The sequence below is a fragment of the Populus euphratica genome, unplaced genomic scaffold (assembly GCF_000495115.2).
Source record: "Populus euphratica unplaced genomic scaffold, PopEup_1.0 scaffold123.1, whole genome shotgun sequence".
Lineage (NCBI taxonomy): Eukaryota > Viridiplantae > Streptophyta > Magnoliopsida > Malpighiales > Salicaceae > Populus > Populus euphratica.
Window position 1 is genome coordinate 292,575 of NW_011499924.1, and position 19,751 is coordinate 312,325.

The following is a 19,751-nucleotide window of genomic DNA, read 5'->3' on the forward strand; positions in this document are numbered from 1 at the left end:
GTTAATGTTAAAAATTTTATAACTATTTTTAGGTTATTTATATTATGAAAATTTAATAATTAAATAAAAATTTTAATATTAATAAATTAAATTAAAGAAAAAATTTATATAAAATTTTTTTAAAACTCAGCATTCATTTACTTTATATAATATATATTATCATATAATATAATGTAATAATCATAATAATTATAATAATATAATATATTAATAATGTATATTAACAGTGGGAAAAGTCTAAAGATGTAAAACTACAATACTTTCCTTACACCTCTTAAAATATTGATTAATAATTGTTAATTTTAAGTTATGATTAGTTAATATATGGTATAAACTAGTTTAAATATTTATAATTATGAAAATAAATAATATCTTTTTATATGATGTTTTTTCTCATTATTTTTTCTATATACTTTTTAATATTTTTAATAGTTTTGATATTTTAAATCAAAAATAATTTTTTTTAAAAATACTATTCTAATATATTTTCAAATAATACTAAACACCCTTTAAAACCACTTAAATGTGATTTTGTGAACGCAAAAGCGAAGCAACTGGGAAAATAGAAAATCTACAGGTATGAGATTATAATTTTATTACTATCTTGACCTTTCGTCCGTGATCTAAAACAGAGAATTTGTTCCCAGATAATTTATCCGATCCTTGTCTGACTTTCTAAGGCAAATAGATAAAATAAACACGAGCCTTTGCTTTATTATTATTATTATTTTTTAAAAGACTGGAATTAAAAGTAAACATGAGGTGTTACTTTACTAAAAATTGATAATTTTTCCACGCCTTAGTTGACGGGTTCAAAAATCTCCCTTGACTCGGCTCTGTCCTATAAAATGCGTGTCCACACGTTTGCTCGTGTTACACAGAACAGATTTTTGAATTTCGATTAAAAATCCCATTTATGTTCTTGCTTGCCTCTTTCCATACCTCTTTCACAGTCGAGCAATTAAGGTGGCGCCTCTCTCTCTCTCTCCTTACATAATTTAGATTTTGGATTGCTCTTATAGATTGCTGGCCTTGTTCAATTTTGGTTTTTGCCTTTTCAGATCATGCTTGACAGAGATTTTTTCACCGAGTATGGAGAAGCAAGCCAGTATGAAATTCAAGAAGTAGTCGGAAAAGGAAGCTATGGCGTTGTCGCATCCGCCATAGATACTCACACGGGAGAGAGAGTTGCTATCAAGAAGATGAACAATGTCTTTGAGCATGTCTCTGATGCTACTCGGATTCTACGTGAGATCAAGCTGCTTCGGCTGCTTAAACACGCCGATATCGTAGAAATCAAACATATCATGCTCCCTCCTTCTCCAAGAGAGTTTAAAGATATTTATGTTGTGTTTGAGTTGATGGAATCTGACCTTCATCAAGTTATCAAGTTAAACGACGATCTCACTCCTGAACATCATCAGTTTTTCCTGTACCAGCTTCTTCGCGGTCTCAAATATATACATACAGGTTTTTAGAAGGGCTGCTTTCTAGTTTATTTTTTTGGGTTTTTGAACATCATGAATTTCGGACTTCTCGTTGCCGTAATGTTTTTGTTTGTCATGTTGGTTTTTGCAGGAAATGTTTTTCATCGAGATTTGAAGCCCAAAAATATTCTGGCTAACGCAGATTGTAAAGTAAAGCTTTGTGATTTTGGGCTGGCTCGTGTGTCATTTACTAATGCTCCTTCTGCTATTTTTTGGACTGTAAGTGTCTTCTTGAAGCTCGGTTTCACCTTTCAGTGCTTAATTGCATTATATTATACCGTTTAATTGTAATGTTCGTGGATTATAACATTAGTTAGATTATATTCTTTATGGTGTCGACGTTGGCTTACAGAATGTTTTCTTTTTGTTAAGGATTATGTGGCAACTAGATGGTACCGTGCCCCTGAACTCTGCGGCTCGTTTTCCTCCAAGGCATGTAAATATGAACTGTTTTTCCTTCTTACTGAGTTCATTATTGCATTCATGATTGAAAAAAATAAAATAAAACTGATTGTCGGTATGTGTTATTTTTGAAATCCAGCTTTTAAGTTCTGCTCAGTCTACTTATTGATTTTTTTATTTCAACCCAGCTTAGTGTTTTGGAGGTTTCTATGCTAATTAATTATCTATGGAGAATTTTTTGAGATGAGCACAAGAATGTAGATGAATTGGTTTTAATTCGAACCCCTCCCACCTTCAATATCATTAAAAGAATGAAAGATGTCCTCCACAAGTTCAAACGGCAAAGTTTGCAACCCTTCAACATCATCTATCGCATCAATGTGCAGCTTGTTATCCTTGAAATTTGAATTTGGTTAAGAAAATCATGTCAGATAACGGAGAAGTTTTTCTGCAGCTATAGTTTGACATGACAGATTGATCAATTGTGGTGGTTCATTTTTTCATCTGCTATCCAGCATTTCCCAATGCTCAATAATGTTTTGTGCACCATGGTTCATTTTCTTCTTCTTTTGGATGTGACCTAAATTGCATTGCTCGTGCCATTATTCATTTGGCATTCAAGATTTTGTTTGACATTTTTTCTTAAAATTTGTGTTCTGCAGTACACTCCTGCCATTGATATTTGGAGCATAGGATGCATATTTGCAGAGTTGTTGACGGGGAAACCTTTATTTCCTGGAAAAAATGTGGTGCATCAATTGGAACTCATAACTGATTTGCTTGGCACTCCTGCTGCAGATACAATTGCACGAGTTTGTTACCTTTCTCAATCAATTTCATTTGCTATCTTAGAAACTACAGCCTCTCCTAATTCTGGTTATGCCCCTGTTCTCATCACTTTTTTTTTTTTGTGTGTGATACGTGCAGGTTGGGAATGAAAAAGCTAGGAAGTATTTGAGTAGCATGAGGAAAAAGCAGCCAATTCCTTTCTCTAAAAAATTTCCAGATGTAGACCGATCAGCTTTGTGTATACTTGAGCGGTTGCTGGCATTTGATCCTAAAGACCGTCCATCTGCTGAAGAGGTAATATTTAGCAAAAAAATAGTTTAACATAGAACTTTTTTATATCACCCCTTTTATTCATGATCCTCTTATCTAGAGTTATACAGGCTCCATCCTGAATCCTGATATTGGTTTCTATTCTCTCTCCAGGCTTTAGCTGATCTGTATTTTGACGGGCTAGCAGATAAGGAGCAAGAACCTTCAAGACAACCTATTTCAAAACTTGAGTTTGAATTTGAAAGGAGGAAATTGACAAGAGATGATGTGAGAGAGCTAATTTACAGAGAGGTAAGACGATATTGGGTGATGCTTGCTTAAGTTTTGCTACCCTGCTTGTTTTGGTGGTACCCTACTTCCTTAGTTTTGAATTGTGATTTATCTTATTTTCAATTAAACAGATTTTGGAGTATCATCCAGAGATGCTGAAGGAGTACCTTCAGGGCACAGATCAGACTCACTTTGTGTATCCAAGGTCAATAACAAAAATGTTATTACAGTGAAATGAAATGAAAAAGGAAAATGCACGTGCATAAAACAATGGAATACCCTATTTAGAGTCAGTCATGCTTGCCCAAATCTGTGATTAGCTTACCTGCTGTAGCTGTCATTAAAAAAACATCAATCAATTTCCCTAGGATGTCGATAACATTATTATATGTAGAGAGATAAGCACTTACTAATTTCCTTTTGGAATTTCAAGGAAACACCGGATACTTTCTTTTCTTGCAGCATGTTTGTTAGGTACGATATTATCCAGTTGATGCTTCGTTATAGAGATCAGAGATCCATTTCATTATTAGCATGCAACAAAAATGATGATACCAAACAAGATTGCTAGTATGCATGAGAAAGTAGCAGAGCATGTTATGCAGTAAAAGTTTGTGTGAGAGACAATTTTAAGCTTGATTCCAAATGAAAATATTATTTGCAAATTAGATTTATTAATTGCATTAGTTCAGAACTTTGCATCATTTGATAATACCATGATTTCTCTTTGTTTGTTCAAAGAGCAGTCATTGATTATTATTTCATTTGGATTTCATTTGTCCAGTGGAGTTGATCGATTTAAGGAACAATTTGCTCATCTTGAGGAAGGAGATGGTAAGAGTGATAGAAACAGCCCCCACCACAGGAAGCATGCAACGTCCTTGCCTAGGTAATGTGGTGGAAACACTTCTTTTTCTACATGGTTTACTTGATCAAACAATTTATATTTATCTGTGCCCCTTCTTTTTTGTAGGGAGCGAATCTGCACAGCTGATGAAACCGAGAATACTGTAAGGCGCAGTACATCTTCTCTTTCTCGTGCAGCTAAGCAGAGCCCCCAAACGTCGCAAGCTACTGAAGAACTACAATCTGCTAACCGAAATGCTGTAGCCATGCAGACCAGCTCTACCAAACCCAAGTGTAGCCCACGTACTCTGTTGAAAAGTGACAGCATTTGCTCTTCAACATCTGTGGGACTAATCAGAAATGATCGCCAGGTACATGCTCTCTGATCAATATTGGGATCCTACTCGCACATCTTGGAGGGTATCTACTGGAAGGTGGTTCAGAAAGCATGAATTTATTCAGCTAACAAACTGCTGGAGGTTTTAGCATAGGTTAGTACTTGGTATGTTCCTCACTAAATGTACTACCGCTAACACTTTTATTCCTTGCATTCTCTAATAATATTTGCATATGCTACAAATGATGTGAAAATCATGCCTCAAAAAGCGGGGCATGAAGAATATACCCCCACATGGTATGCATCTCCGGTTTATTGTTACCTCTCTGTGCAGGGGAAATTAAATAGCTGGTCACTGGTTTATTTTAGGCGACAGTTCCACATGTATAATGTTGTACTTTTTTATCAGACAAACTGAAAATAGGATTGCTTCATTTTCCTGCATGCCTTCTCTTTACTGGTGTAAGTTTGTTTTCCTTAAATGATATTAGAGCTGCATTAGTGCTGTTCTCTTTACTGCTTTGGATTTGATAGAATCTTTGGCTGTTATTCATGGCAATTTCGAATCATGTAAATGAATCACTGGTAATAGCACAACAGGCGAACTGTCTAATGCAAGGAAGTAAATATAACTGGCATTACCATTGGATTAGACCATACATGTGTGATTTTGGCAGACATATAGTTGTTCTAAGAAAAGAGAGAACTTCCTCCACGTCTTGTTTCAGAGGGAGGACGTTAAACTAATGCTTCAGAATACAAATATCAAGTTTAAGAATCATGGTCATTGCAATAATTAAATGAGATTGCCAAGTTGCTTTCTGGTTAGTAAAGCATAGCTAAAGCTAAACAGCATGGATATGCTATGAGAAAATATCGGAAGGCACAGGCTTAAGTTCTGCTGTAGGTCAAACTTGCTCCCGGTGCCTGCAGGGAAGGAGTGTGGCTGAACTTGCTTTTTTGAGCTTTTATTATATCGCTTGGGAGGCCTTCCATTTGTTTGATTCTATACACAACAACAACAACAAACGGTGGGCCCTTGCAACCGTAAGGGTTGTGATCGCTAGGTATTTGATTGGGTAGCGGCGGGTGCATGCTTCTTTCCCTGGCTCCTTCCATTTAATCAACATTTCTGACAAATCTCAGCATGAAACTACATTTCCTGTTTACATGGTTGCGAATTTTATTCAAGCAAAGCTAACGATTGAGGTTGAGCTACTGTTCTGCTCCAATCGTTGAGTTAAGAAGGGAATCCTAGAAATCATGACTGCTATTAGCTTATGTTTCCTTGATGGTTTTCCAACAATAGTTAAGATAAAGTTCTACCTGTATTGTTGGGTGGAGATCCATAGTTGCATCAAATGCTGCCCGTAACAGTACGCAGATTACTTTATTGACTAACAACACATAATTTTTGAGGACTTGAACCTTTGTTCTTCGACTGGCAGGGCAGTTCTGCTACTGTGCATGAACTGACAGCAGTTTCACTTCCGGGGAACTGGGAAAAACTGATAATATTGCTGTACTACTCCCTCCTTCTCCAAGAGAGTTTAAAGATATTTATGTGGTGTTTGAGTTGATGGAATCTGACCTTCATCAAGTTATCAAGTTAAATGACGATCTCACTCCTGAACATCATCAGTTTTTCCTGTACCAGCTTCTTCGCGGTCTCAAATATATACATACAGGTTTTTAGAAGGGCTGCTTTCTAGTTTATTTTTTTGGGTTTTTGAACATCATGAATTTCGGACTTCTCGTTGCCGTAATGTTTTTGTTTGTCATGTTGGTTTTTGCAGGAAATGTTTTTCATCGAGATTTGAAGCCCAAAAATATTCTGGCTAACGCAGACTGTAAAGTAAAGCTTTGTGATTTTGGGCTGGCTCGTGTGTCATTTACTAATGCTCCTTCTGCTATTTTTTGGACTGTAAGTGTCTTCTTGAAGCTCGGTTTCACCTTTCAGTGCTTAGTTGCATTATATTATACCGTTTAATTGTAATGTTCGTGGATTATAACATTAGTTAGATTATATTCTTTATGGTGTCGACGTTGGCTTACAGAATGTTTTCTTTTTGTTAAGGATTATGTGGCAACTAGATGGTACCGTGCCCCTGAACTCTGCGGCTCGTTTTCCTCCAAGGCATGTAAATATGAACTGTTTTTCCTTCTTACTGAGTTCATTATTGCATTCATGATTGAAAAAAATAAAATAAAACTGATTGTCGGTATGTGTTATTTTTGAAATCCAGCTTTTAAGTTCTGCTCAGTCTACTTATTGATTTTTTTATTTCAACCCAGCTTAGTGTTTTGGAGGTTTCTATGCTAATTAATTATCTATGGAGAATTTTTTGAGATGAGCACAAGAATGTAGATGAATTGGTTTTAATTCGAACCCCTCCCACCTTCAATATCATTAAAAGAATGAAAGATGTCCTCCACAAGTTCAAACGGCAAAGTTTGCAACCCTTCAACATCATCTATCGCATCAATGTGCAGCTTGTTATCCTTGAAATTTGAATTTGGTTAAGAAAATCATGTCAGATAACCAAGAAGTTTTTCTGCAGCTATAGTTTGACATGACAGATTGATCAACTGTGGTGGTTCATTTTTTGCATTTTTCCATCTGCTATCCAGCATTTCCCAATGCTCATTGTGGTGGTTCATTTTTTCATCTGCTATCCAGCATTTCCCAATGCTCAATAATGTTTTGTGCACCATGGTTCATTTTTTTCTTCTTTTGGATGTGACCTAAATTGCATTGCTCGTGCCATTATTCATTTGGCATTCAAGATTTTGTTTGACATTTTTTCTTAAAATTTGTGTTCTGCAGTACACTCCTGCCATTGATATTTGGAGCATAGGATGCATATTTGCAGAGTTGTTGACGGGGAAACCTTTATTTCCTGGAAAAAATGTGGTGCATCAATTGGAACTCATAACTGATTTGCTTGGCACTCCTGCTGCAGATACAATTGCACGAGTTTGTTACCTTTCTCAATCAATTTCATTTGCTATCTTAGAAACTGCAGCCTCTCCTAATTCTGGTTATGCCCCTGTTCTCATCACTTTTTTTTTTTTTGTCTGATACGTGCAGGTTGGGAATGAAAAAGCTAGGAAGTATTTGAGTAGCATGAGGAAAAAGCAGCCAATTCCTTTCTCTAAAAAATTTCCAGATGTAGACCGATCAGCTTTGTGTATACTTGAGCGGTTGCTGGCATTTGATCCTAAAGACCGTCCATCTGCTGAAGAGGTAATATTTAGCAAAAAAATAGTTTAACATAGAACTTTTTTATATCACCCCTTTTATTCACGATCCTCTTATCTAGAGTTATACAGGTTCCATCCTGATAGTGGTTTCTACTCTCTCTCCAGGCTTTAGCTGATCTGTATTTGATCCTCTTATCTAGAGTTATACAGGCTCCATCCTGAATCCTGATATTGGTTTCTATTCTCTCTCCAGGCTTTAGCTGATCTGTATTTTGACGGGCTAGCAGATAAGGAGCAAGAACCTTCAAGACAACCTATTTCAAAACTTGAGTTTGAATTTGAAAGGAGGAAATTGACAAGAGATGATGTGAGAGAGCTAATTTACAGAGAGGTAAGACGATATTGGGTGATGCTTGCTTAAGTTTTGCTACCCTGCTTGTTTTGGTGGTACCCTACTTCCTTAGTTTTGAATTGTGATTTATCTTAATTTCAATTAAACAGATTTTGGAGTATCATCCAGAGATGCTGAAGGAGTACCTTCAGGGCACAGATCAGACTCACTTTGTGTATCCAAGGTCAATAACAAAAATGTTATTACAGTGAAATGAAATGAAAAAGGAAAATGCACGTGCATAAAACAATGGAACACCCTATTTAGAGTCAGTCATGCTTGCCCAAATCTGTGATTAGCTTACCTGCTGTAGCTGTCATTAAAAAAACATCAATCAATTTCCCTAGGATGTCGATAACATTATTATATGTAGAGAGATAAGCACTTACTAATTTCCTTTTGGAATTTCAAGGAAACACCGGATACTTTCTTTTCTTGCAGCATGTTTGTTAGGTACGATATTACCCAGTTGATGCTTTGTTATGGAGATCAGAGATCCATTTCACTATTAGCATGCAACAAAAATGATGATACCAAACAAGATTGCTAGTGTGCATGAGAAAGTAGCAGAGCATGTTATGCAGTAAAAGTTTGTGTGAGAGACAATTTTAAGCTTGATTCCAAATGAAAATATCATTTGCAAATTAGATTTATTAATTGCATTAGTTCAGAACTTTGCATCATTTGATAATACCATGATTTCTCCTTGTTTGTTCAAAGAGCAGTTGTTGATTATTATTTCATTTGGATTTCATTTGTCCAGTGGAGTTGATCGATTTAAGGAACAATTTGCTCATCTTGAGGAAGGAGATGGTAAGAGTGATAGAAACAGCCCCTACCACAGGAAGCATGCAACGTCCTTGCCTAGGTAATGTGGTGGAAACACTTCTTTTTCTACATGGTTTACTTGATCAAATGATTTATATTTATTTGTGTCCCTTCTTTTTTTGTAGGGAGCGAATCTGCACAGCTGATGAAACCGAGAATACTGTAAGGCGCAGTACATCTTCTCTTTCTCGTGCAGCTAAGCAGAGCCCCCAAACGTCGCAAGCTACTGAAGAACTACAATCTGCTAACCGAAATGCTGTAGCCATGCAGACCAGCTCTACCAAACCCAAGTGTAGCCCACGTACTCTGTTGAAAAGTGACAGCATTTGCTCTTCAACATCTGTGGGACTAATCAGAAATGATCGCCAGGTACATGCTCTCTGATCAATATTGGGATCCTACTCGCACATCTTGGAGGGTATCTACTGGAAGGTGGTTCAGAAAGCATGAATTTATTCAGCTAACAAACTGCTGGAGGTTTTAGCATAGGTTAGTACTTGGTATGTTCCTCACTAAATGTACTACCGCTAACACTTTTATTCCTTGCATTCTCTAATAATATTTGCATATGCTACAAATGATGTGAAAATCATGCCTCAAAAAGCGGGGCATGAAGAATATACCCCCACATGGTATGCATCTCCGTTTTATTGTTTCCTCTCTGTGCAGGGGAAATTAAATAGCTGGTCACTGGTTTATTTTAGGCGACAGTTCCACATGTATAATGTTGTACTTTTTTATCAGACAAACTGAAAATAGGATTGCTTCATTTTCCTGCATGCCTTCTCTTTACTGGTGTAAGTTTGTTTTCCTTAAATGATATTAGAGCTGCATTAGTGCTGTTCTCTTTACTGCTTTGGATTTGATAGAATCTTTGGCTGTTATTCATGGCAATTTCGAATCATGTAAATGAATCACTGGTAATAGCACAACAGGCTAACTGTCTAATGCAAGGAAGTAAATATAACTGGCATTACCATTGGATTAGACCATACATGTGTGATTTTGGCAGACATATAGTTGTTCTAAGAAAAGAGAGAACTTCCTCCACGTCTTGTTTCAGAGGGAGGACGTTAAACTAATGCTTCAGAATACAAATATCAAGTTTAAGAATCATGGTCATTGCAATAATTAAATGAGATTGCCAAGTTGCTTTCTGGTTAGTAAAGCATAGCTAAAGCTAAACAGCATGGATATGGTATGAGAAAATATCGGAAGGCACAGGCTTGAGTTCTGCTGTAGGTCAAACTTGCTCCCGGTGCCTGCAGGGAAGGAGTGTGGCTGAACTTGCTTTTTTGAGCTTTTATTATATCGCTTGAGAGGCCTTCCATTTGTTTGATTCTATACACAACAACAACAACAAACGGTTGGCCCTTGCAACCGTAAGGGTTGTGATCGCTAGGTATTTGATTAGGTAGCGACGGGTGCATGCTTCTTTCCCTGGCTCCTTCCATTTAATCAACATTTCTGACAAATCTCAGCATGAAACTACATTTCCTGTTTACATGGTTGCGAATTTTATTCAAGCAAAGCTAACGATTGAGGTTGAGCTACTGTTCTGCTCCAATCGTTGAGTTAAGAAGGGAATCCTAGAAATCATGACTGCTATTAGCTTATGTTTCCTTGATGGTTTTCCAACAATAGTTAAGATAAAGTTCTACCTGTATTGTTGGGTGGAGATCCATAGTTGCATCAAATGTTGCCCGTAACAGTACGCAGATTACTTTATTGACTAACAACACATAATTTTTGAGGACTTGAACCTTTGTTCTTCGACTGGCAGGGCAGTTCTGCTACTGTGCATGAACTGACAGCAGTTTCACTTCCGGGGAACTGGGAAAAACTGATAATATTGCTGTACCCTCAATGGAAAACCTTCAGTCGATCCACGAAACACATTCTAGGTGAGGGTGTACCATCTATCAAAGATTTGAGGACCAACTATATATATGCACGCGCGTGGTGGTACTGTGGGGGCAATAGCCTTCCTCGCGCGCGCGCGGTGGTACTGTGGGGGCAATAGCCTTCCTCACAACCTTGTTTACTAATTATGTCCTTTTGTTTTGTTTGTTTTTATATTTTAAAAGTATTTAAGAAAAGATTAAATTTATTTTATTTTTTTACTTTAAATGAAAAAAGATTAATTTTTTTTTATTTTTTTACTTTAAATTAATTTTTATTGCTAAAATCAAAAATATTTTTTAAAAATAAAAAAAAACTAATATCAAAAATACTTTTTAAAAATTAAATAATTATTATTTTAATATCTTTCTAAATAAAAAACTCTTTAGAAATTAATTTATTGCAGCACTCCTAAAAACCCCTACCATATCTGATCCGTTGCCAGAATTTCAAGGTGTTGATGTCAACGCGCGGTAAAAAAGTTGAACAGAGTGGCATTTTTTTCTCGCGTAATTGCAACATTTGCATTCACCCTGTAATAGTTATTGCCGATTCATCCAAAACAGGAGGATAATAAATTCATTTCCCACAAACTTTGTGAATGAATACAGGATCTGTTTTCCCTCACCCCAAGAAGAGAAGAGAACACTGGTATCTATTTGCATTTAGTGACAGAGTACTAGCTTTCAAGAATGAAAAGACCAGATGAAAAAAAAAAAAAGCCGCCTGGTTCAGGATGTGACACAGAACAAATACAAAAAAGCCACCTGGTTCAGGATGTGACACAGAACAAATACATGGACCCAATGAGCAACTCTGCTGTTGCTCCATTTCAAAAAAAATGGAACGCGTTCCTGGCATCCCAAGACAGAAATTCCAATGGCCTTCTCATCACTCAACAAGCTAAATATTGCAATGGTTTTAGTTCTACATATTTACTGTTGAAACTTCACTCATTCAGGAGGTGTTGTAGTATTTCTACACTAGCCACTTCCATCTAGCTGTCCGTGAGAGAGGAGGTGTGCCATATATTGCTGCGAGAATATAAAGATATAAATACATGGGTTAAGAAGCAGAAGAGCACAGGAACGTCAGTTCACACACAAAAAGAAATATCATGAGAACTTTCAGGCTGAAGTTAATGCAGACTCGGTAAGCTTAATTTCCACTTTTTCATAATTGGTATTATCTTTTCGAGAGAGAAAGCAAATGCTTGAAGCATTGGCAATTACCAAACATCGACTCCAAATATCTTCTATAATTGTGACGAGAATCTCTCTTTCTCGGGTCAAAACTTGAAGGCTATGTTAAAATAATAGCTGAAGAAAGAAATTTTATTCAATAGCAACAGATTCTTCAACTTTTATCACCTGTCAATGTGCAAAGAACATGATGTTCAGAGCAGTCAGGATGGTTTCCAACCGTTATATATGTGTTCTTAGGGTTTTGATATCATGATTCATATCCTTCTTTTCTGAATACAAAAATGAAGAGCCATTATCAAGAATGCCAAACTGAATTCACCAATCCATTGAGTACTGCTGGTATTAAAAGATGCAGTCACGAGTAGAAGAGGCTCTTAATTGCCCCTTTCTGCACTATTTATTCCAAAAACAATACTTATACTTCAGTATCTTTACAGAGTAAATCTCGACAACCTAACAATCCACAGAAAACTACATGCTATGATGTACATTCTGTTGTTTCGTATTTGAAGGAATAATGTAAAAGAGTTCACGTCACACAACTTATATCACAAAACCAGTTTTTAGGGTTTTGGAAAGACAGCACAGTTTAATAATTTCACTATCAGTGCAAATTGATGAGACTCCAATCTTGTAAAGGTCATTCATGGCTATCCGTTTGCACAGAAACACTATATGATATATGCAGTGTAATAAAGAATTCAACTCCCAAGCACAATATTGAGTATACAGATGAGAGGATGAGCTACAACTGTATTCAATTACCAGCATTGTGAAACTTACTGCATGATATGCATATGGCGATTTCCCCTGGCGTTCAAAGTGCTTGGCCATGATGGAGTACTCAATTGGACCCCACTCCTCTGATTCAAAGCAGTTGCCAAGCGCAGCTTTATATAGCTGCCATCAACAAAAATCAAACAGCACATATAAAAATTCTTAAATCCTAATCAAGCATAAAATGCACGTGAAAACCACAAAAGTTATTTGACAGCAATCATTGATCACAGACCTTGGTGGCGTCAGTTAAAAGCTCAGTCCCAGCAGGATAAGCTGCATAGAATTGGTCACCTCTAGAATATCCAGCTCTAGTTCTACAACATCCAAAAAACAAATAGAATCAAGGTCCAGATAATGTGTGTGTGTGTGACTCCAGAACCAAAATGAACAGACTAATCCCTGGTAATAACAGAAAATCAAAATAAGCATTGAGATTCAAGTCCAGATATAGCTTTTTTAGTTTTACAATACCCAAAAACAAGAAACCCAACAAATATAGCAAGAACGAAAACCATAAAAAAAAATAGCAAAAAAATAGACAAAAATATTTAAATATAAAAACCAACCTGAGAAAAGGAGCGCAAAAAAAGAAAGAAATCAGAACACTTGCATTTGTAGACTTGAGTAAGAGAGCATTTGACTCACGTATTGGTTGTATAAGCATAGCTCATGACAGCAACAAAGCAATAGAAACCAGTATAAGAAACGACTCTGCGAAGCTTTTGAATCTTTAATATTTCTTTAAACCCATCATAGAGCATCGGCATTATAAGTTATACTGCAAGGTGAAGAGACACCAGATATGGTTAAGGAATAACAAGTAGAAACATTTAATCGAACATCTTGCGTGCATGGTCTGATATGATAGTTTTGAGACTGCAAACTCACAACCTGACAGAAAAAAAAATGCAGCTTCTATTAATGACAAGTGATCGAAATTTGTAGACGTAATATGAGAAGTGAAAAGGAGATGCAGTGCTTGTTCATGGTATTTGACACTCTCTGGCAAATACTACTGCCATTTTTTTATTTCCTTTTTAACTCTGTTCGAAACGTCTGTTCAGCACCGGAGTGTTTCAAAGTAGAGGAGGAACATATTTGATGGCCCATTCTTCGCTGTACGTCGTATTAAAAAAAAAAAATTGAGGTAGTGCTAATAATTTTATTTTTTCTGTAGCAAAAAAATCCATAAAGGTTTGATTAAATATCACCGGTAGTTTTAGCGGCTCTTTAATTAATGATACAATATACTTTGATCTAAAAAAATAAAAATATATTAAATAAATTTAAATTAACTTAGTTTAATTCATTTCATCCACATGTTATAATACTATAATAATATTATATAAAATAAATTAAAATATATTATAAAATTTAATTAATAATGCTGAATGATAAAATTAAAAAGTAATTAATTAAAAAATTAGAATTGACTTAATATATTCATTACCTGAATTATAAGATCAAGATAATTTTATAAAAAATAAATTATAAAATTTAATTTTAATTAATTTAATTAGAAAAAATAAAATTAAAAAATTCTATTAAAAAGATATGAAAAATAACTTAGATTAATTTGAGTTAAGTTATCAAACTCATAATTGATACATGATACCTAGAAAACGTCATGAAATGTGGACCGAAAAAATAATCATAATAAATCAAAATTATCTTGTCAAACCTGCATCATGACCCATAAGATTATAATAATTTTATAAAAAATAAAATTATAATTATAAAATTTAATTTTTAAAATAAACTAAAAAAATAAAAATTAATATTAAAATTAAATTTTCAACAACCAAAAAGATTGGCCACTTATATAAACTAAAAAAAAAATAGAAATCAAAGTAATTTTTTTATATGTAATTTAATGTCACCATCTATTTGCATTTTTTGTTTACTTTGTTACTCTATTTTACAACTCCATCATCTCTTTTTAAAAAAATTAACGAGACACTAACTTGGGATTACAATGATTTGATTATAAAAAAAATTAATCATTAAATTAATTTTTTTTCTCCATTTATAATGATATATAAGAAACTACACACCGCATAATCCATCAAAAAAATACCTTATAAATTTATATAAAAATTAAGATTATTTTTTAAGATGATTTTTATTTAGAAATATATCAAAATAATATATTATTAAAAAATTATATTTAACATTAATACATCAAAATAATATAAAAATACTAAAAAATATTATTTTAAAATAAAAAATAAAAAAAAAATTAATTTAAAAAAAAATACTTTTTAAACAAAAAAAACCAAACAAGTTTTATAATAATGTTTTACTCACAATTCTGGAACTCAACTAGAACCACTAATATAATTAAGGGCTTATTTTACTTACTTACAGTTTTTCAAAGGGAAAAAAACAGAGAGTGCGAAACAAATAACAATAATGCTAATTTTTTATATTATTAATATTTACTAAAAGAATTTGATATTTTACTGTAGCAATGAAATATCATGATTTTTTTTTTATCAAGGTTCTCGAAATTTTTGAGGATCTTTTTTTTTAATTTAGTTATTTTTCTTAATTTTATATTTTAACACTAAGAAATTAAGTTTTATTTTTTTTATTTGTTTCGACAAAGCAATCACCGCATGTGATTAGTTACTGAACTGCTTTACATGTGATTAATTACAATAAAATTTATTTTTTGCCTTACCAAAAGGGATTAGTTACTAAAATGATGCGAATATCAGAAGTAAAGAAGGCATTGAGGGCCAATGAATCCATGGTTTTTGAAGATTGCAGCGACAAGGTGGGAATAGCATTGAGTGAAGATGTGATGCAGAGTGTTTAAAGATATGGTGGAATTCTTGGTTAGGAAGAGTAAGGTATTGTTGTATCAAGGGCATTTTGATTTGAGAAAAAATAATTGGAGTTGACCTAACATGCTCATTACGGATCATGAGATTAAAATAATTTCATAAAAAAAATTAAAATAAATTATAAAATTTAATTTTAATCAATTTAATTAGAAAAGATAAAATTAAAAAAAAATCTATTAAAAAGATATGAAAAATAACATAGATTAACTTGAGTTAAGTTACAAAACTCATAATCGATATATGACACCATGATAACATCATGGAATGTGGACCGAAAAAATAATCATAGTAAACCCAAGTTATCTTGTCAAGCCTGCATCATGACTCATGAGATCATAATAACTTTATAAAAATAAAAATAAAAATAAAAATTATAAAATTTAATTTTTAAAATAAACTAAAAAATTAAAAATTAATATTAAAATTAAATTTCCGACAACAAAAAGATTGACCACTTATAAACTAGAAAAAAAAATAAGAATCAAAATAATTTTTTTATATGTAATTTAATGTCACCATCTATTTGCATTTTTTTTTTTTACTTTGTTACTCTATTTTTCAACTCCACCATCTCCTTTTAAAAAAAAATAATGAGACACTGACTTGGGATTAAAATGATTATATTATAAAATAAAAATTGATCATCAAATTAAATTTTTTTTTCTCCATTCATAATGATATATAAGAAACTGCACAATAGAAAATCTGCGAGAAAAATACCTTGTAAATTTATATAGAAATATGGTAGATATTTTTTTTTAAAGTGATTTCACTCATAAATATATTAAAATAATATATTATTAAAAAAATATATTTGATATTAATACATCAAAATAATATAAAAACACTAAAAAATATTATTTTAAAATAAAAAATATTTTTTTTTTAATTTTTTTCAAAAATATTTTTTAAACAAAAAAAAACAAACAAGTTTTATAATAATGTTTTACTTCCAATTCTGGAACTTAACTAGAACCACTAATATAATTAAGGGCTTATTTTACCTACTTACAGCTTTTCAAAGGAAAAAAAAATAGAGAGAGAGCGAAATAAATAACAATAATGCAAATTTTTTATATTATTAATATTTACTAAAAGAATTTGATATTTTACTATAGCAATGAAATATCATGATTTTTTTTTATCAAGGTTTTCGAAATTTTTGAGGATTTTTTTTTTAATTTAGTTATTTTTCTTAGTTTTATATTTTAACACTAAGTTAATTTAAAATTAAGTTTTATTTTTTTTTATTTGTTTCGACAAAGCAATCACCGCGCGGCGCACAAATCACACGTGGTTAGTTACTGAACTGCTTTACATGTGATTAATTACAATAAAATTTATTTTTTGCCTTACCAAAAGGGATTAGTTACTAAAATGATGCGAATATCAGAAGTAAAGAAGGCATTGAGGGCCAATGAATCCATGGTTTTTGAAGATTGCAGCGACAAGGTGGGAATAGCATTGAGTGAAGATGTGATGCAGAGTGTTTAAAGATATGGTGGAATTCTTGGTTAGGAAGAGTAAGGTATTGTTGTATCAAGGGCATTTTGATTTGAGAGATGGAGTGGTTTCTGCTGAGGCCTGGGTTAGGACGATGGAATGGGAAGGGTTAGGGAAGTACTTGATGGCTGAGAGAAAGGCATGGAAAGTGAAAGGAGTGCTTGCTGGGTATGTGCAGAAGTGGGGGAGTTTTAACAATACTGCGGTGTTGGAGGCTGAGCATCCTGTCCCTACTGTCCAGGCAGTGCATTCTCCGGCAATGATGGAGGATCGGTCCTAGACAAGGGGGTCTTTGCTATTGAGCAAGGAGAGGATTCGGCGTCAGATTTCAGGGTTGCCGTCGGAAATCAGTATCTAGTGCTACTATTGTTGTTGCAGCATTGACTTTGCATTTGAACAAATTCCACTGTTTTTTCCCCTCATCAAACATGCCCCATCTAAATGATATTTCAGTTTGCTATGTATAGCTCAGCATAACAATGCGTATCACCATACTGAGACAAAATCAGCCAGATTTTGAATCCACTACAATGAAACGTCATTTAAAACTGGACCAAAATCTTACCCAGTCGCCTCTGCAATCCCTTCTCTCTTGTCTCTGCCCTGCTATCTAAAGTCTAAACAGGCTGGAAAAGTGATATGAACTGTCACGAAACGAGGTAGGCATATATTTCATCTTTTACCGTCTGAAATTTTATAGTTTGTAGGAAATTCGCCATTATAATATCTAATGGCTGCAAAAGAAATCTTGTCGGGTGCAACATGTATTTGGTTTGGAAAAGCACTCATAGTTCTATAGTTTCACTTCTAGATTTACTGAAATCTCAACTATAGAACAATTTTTTATTCTGCTACATCATTCGCAGTAACTCTCAATCATTCAGTGACTTCATTTGTAATTAGCTTAAGCGTTTCATTTTCAGTGGCTTTTTGGCGCTGCAATTCGCTTTTGCTGGCAAGCATTTCTCAGCCAGGAAGATCCCCGTCTCTGACATTATTTAACAATACCAAAAGCTATTCTCTAAGTTTCTTGTTATCAAATGGAACTAATGGGCATGCAAAATCCAAGTTCCTTTGCAACAAAGGTTTTCATCATATACATCCCCCGGCCTTTGTTTAGCTGAAGCGTGTGGATCCCCGAGGAGTTCGACCTTTTCCCAATATTTTCAAGTCCTTTATTTGTAAAGGATTGAAAAAGTTTTGCTAAATTCCAGAGAAAAAATTATTATTTTTTATGTTCCGAATACCAAATTGGTTAATTTTAGTATTCACAAGTTTTTTTCTTAAAAACAACTCAATGGCAGTTGTTCTAGGAAAAACTTTAACTTGGTTTATAGATGCTTTTGTGGATTTTTGGGAGATGGTTTATTAGTTAAAACGAGGGATTTTTTTTTTTTGATTGAAAAGGCCACACCAAATTTTTTTTCATTTATTAATGCTTTGATGAATTAATGCAATTATTAGTTTCTTAACAGCCTAGCTGCGAAGCACCGGCCCCTGGGCTTAGTACATTTCTAAAATTAAGGGGCAAACAAAGAATTTTACAAATATGAATACCATCTGCGCAGAAAGATGAAAACAAAAACACCAGATTTTGGTTCCCAAAAACTCGAGATTTACTTGGAAAATTAAGATTCAATGTAAATAAAAAGGCAACAGCACAAACGAAAACAATAATGAAGAAACACGGAAGAAAATAAGTGAAATTGAAATGTTTGTCTCATGGCCAGTCCCAAAATGTAAAGGCAGCGACGCTGCTACACAAGGCAATGGAATATGAGACCGCCCTTCAACGGAGGAGCACCCCATGGAGGACCTCAACGTATCCGGACATTTATATATGACGTTTACTTTGGACTATACAAACATGAAACTTGTTTGCTCCAGTCAAGTTAAGGATTCCTTGGACGAATCCCCCGTCACTTTACAAAGTTCAGATCGTAGGAATTTCTTAAGCTTTTAACCTCAAATAAAAAAAAAATACCTCAGATTAGCATTTTGGCACATTACTCTTAGCTAACAACAACCCATGTATCTCTACATGGTGCGCAAATTATAGTTGTTGCAAGCTCATGCCCAAATCTTGTCTTCCTAGGTAGCTTAAAAAATTAATAAAATAAGAAATGAAGAGAATTGAAAAGTACAATGAAATCGATTATGTAATGGCGTTTGGAGGCGGGCTTGTGAGAAGGGAAAGATTGATTATGCAGAAAGAGAGATTTGGTCAAAGAAAACTCTGAACTCAAAAATAACTTTCATGAATAACCGATCAAAGCACAAAACCCGTACTATGATGCCATTGGATCTTGATTTCAAGGGCTGTTGAAGGACAGGGCATCCAGTAGAGAACCTACCGGTACTTGAGAGCCATTGATTGATCTTATCTTGTTCTCCCCTGTTTGCCTCAGCCCTCGTGCAAATAATTATAAAATACAGAAGAAATTGTTGCAATGAAAACAGATCGATCTCTCAAAACCTAGACGCCGCTAACACAATACATGCTTTTGCCTTTAACGGGTAGCCTCCAAACCCTAGACGAGAAGTGTGATGTATTTATACAGGATAGCGGGTGACATTTTTTTCCTCCCAACATGGAGCGGAGCGTGAGCCCGAGGAGTTAATAATAGCTCCATCCCTTAGTTTAACTAAGCCAATTCCATCAGTCCTTGTAGTTTAAAATAGTATAAA

The 19,751-nt window shown here is 34.1% G+C and overlaps 2 protein-coding genes across 8 annotated transcripts; one reads left to right on the forward strand and one right to left on the reverse strand.

The window, feature by feature from the left end:
• The first annotated feature begins 855 nt into the window (after positions 1–855).
• On the forward strand, positions 856–9,603 carry LOC105135465 (mitogen-activated protein kinase 9). Of its 2 annotated transcripts, XM_011040342.1 has the most exons (11): positions 856–966; positions 1,062–1,349; positions 5,969–6,089; positions 6,198–6,325; positions 6,479–6,538; positions 7,229–7,378; positions 7,493–7,648; positions 7,859–7,996; positions 8,107–8,180; positions 8,760–8,864; positions 8,950–9,603. In XM_011040342.1, the coding sequence occupies exons 2-11, from the start codon at positions 1,065–1,067 to the stop codon at positions 9,206–9,208; spliced, it is 1,476 nt and encodes a 491-aa protein (XP_011038644.1). In that variant the 5' UTR covers positions 856–966; positions 1,062–1,064; the 3' UTR covers positions 9,209–9,603. The 2 variants fall into 2 exon arrangements, with proteins under 2 accessions (XP_011038644.1, XP_011038643.1); XM_011040341.1 differs by lacking the exons at positions 5,969–6,089; positions 6,198–6,325; positions 6,479–6,538; ... (4 more) ...; positions 8,760–8,864; positions 8,950–9,603 and adding exons at positions 1,579–1,706; positions 1,860–1,919; positions 2,552–2,701; ... (3 more) ...; positions 4,003–4,107; positions 4,192–4,845 and having other exon boundaries at positions 1,062–1,470.
• A 1,915-nt stretch (positions 9,604–11,518) lies between these two features.
• LOC105135466 (uncharacterized) lies at positions 11,519–13,814 on the reverse strand. Of its 6 annotated transcripts, none has more exons than XM_011040345.1 (5): positions 13,603–13,814; positions 13,357–13,489; positions 12,944–13,025; positions 12,697–12,831; positions 11,519–11,760 (listed from the first exon to the last, which is right to left on the reverse strand). In XM_011040345.1, the coding sequence occupies exons 2-5, from the start codon at positions 13,476–13,478 to the stop codon at positions 11,710–11,712; spliced, it is 390 nt and encodes a 129-aa protein (XP_011038647.1). In that variant the 5' UTR covers positions 13,479–13,489; positions 13,603–13,814; the 3' UTR covers positions 11,519–11,709. The 6 variants fall into 6 exon arrangements, with proteins under 6 accessions (XP_011038647.1, XP_011038646.1, XP_011038650.1 ...); XM_011040344.1 differs by having other exon boundaries at positions 13,600–13,814; XM_011040348.1 differs by having other exon boundaries at positions 12,715–12,831; positions 13,603–13,812.
• Between the last annotated feature and the right edge of the window lie 5,937 nt (positions 13,815–19,751).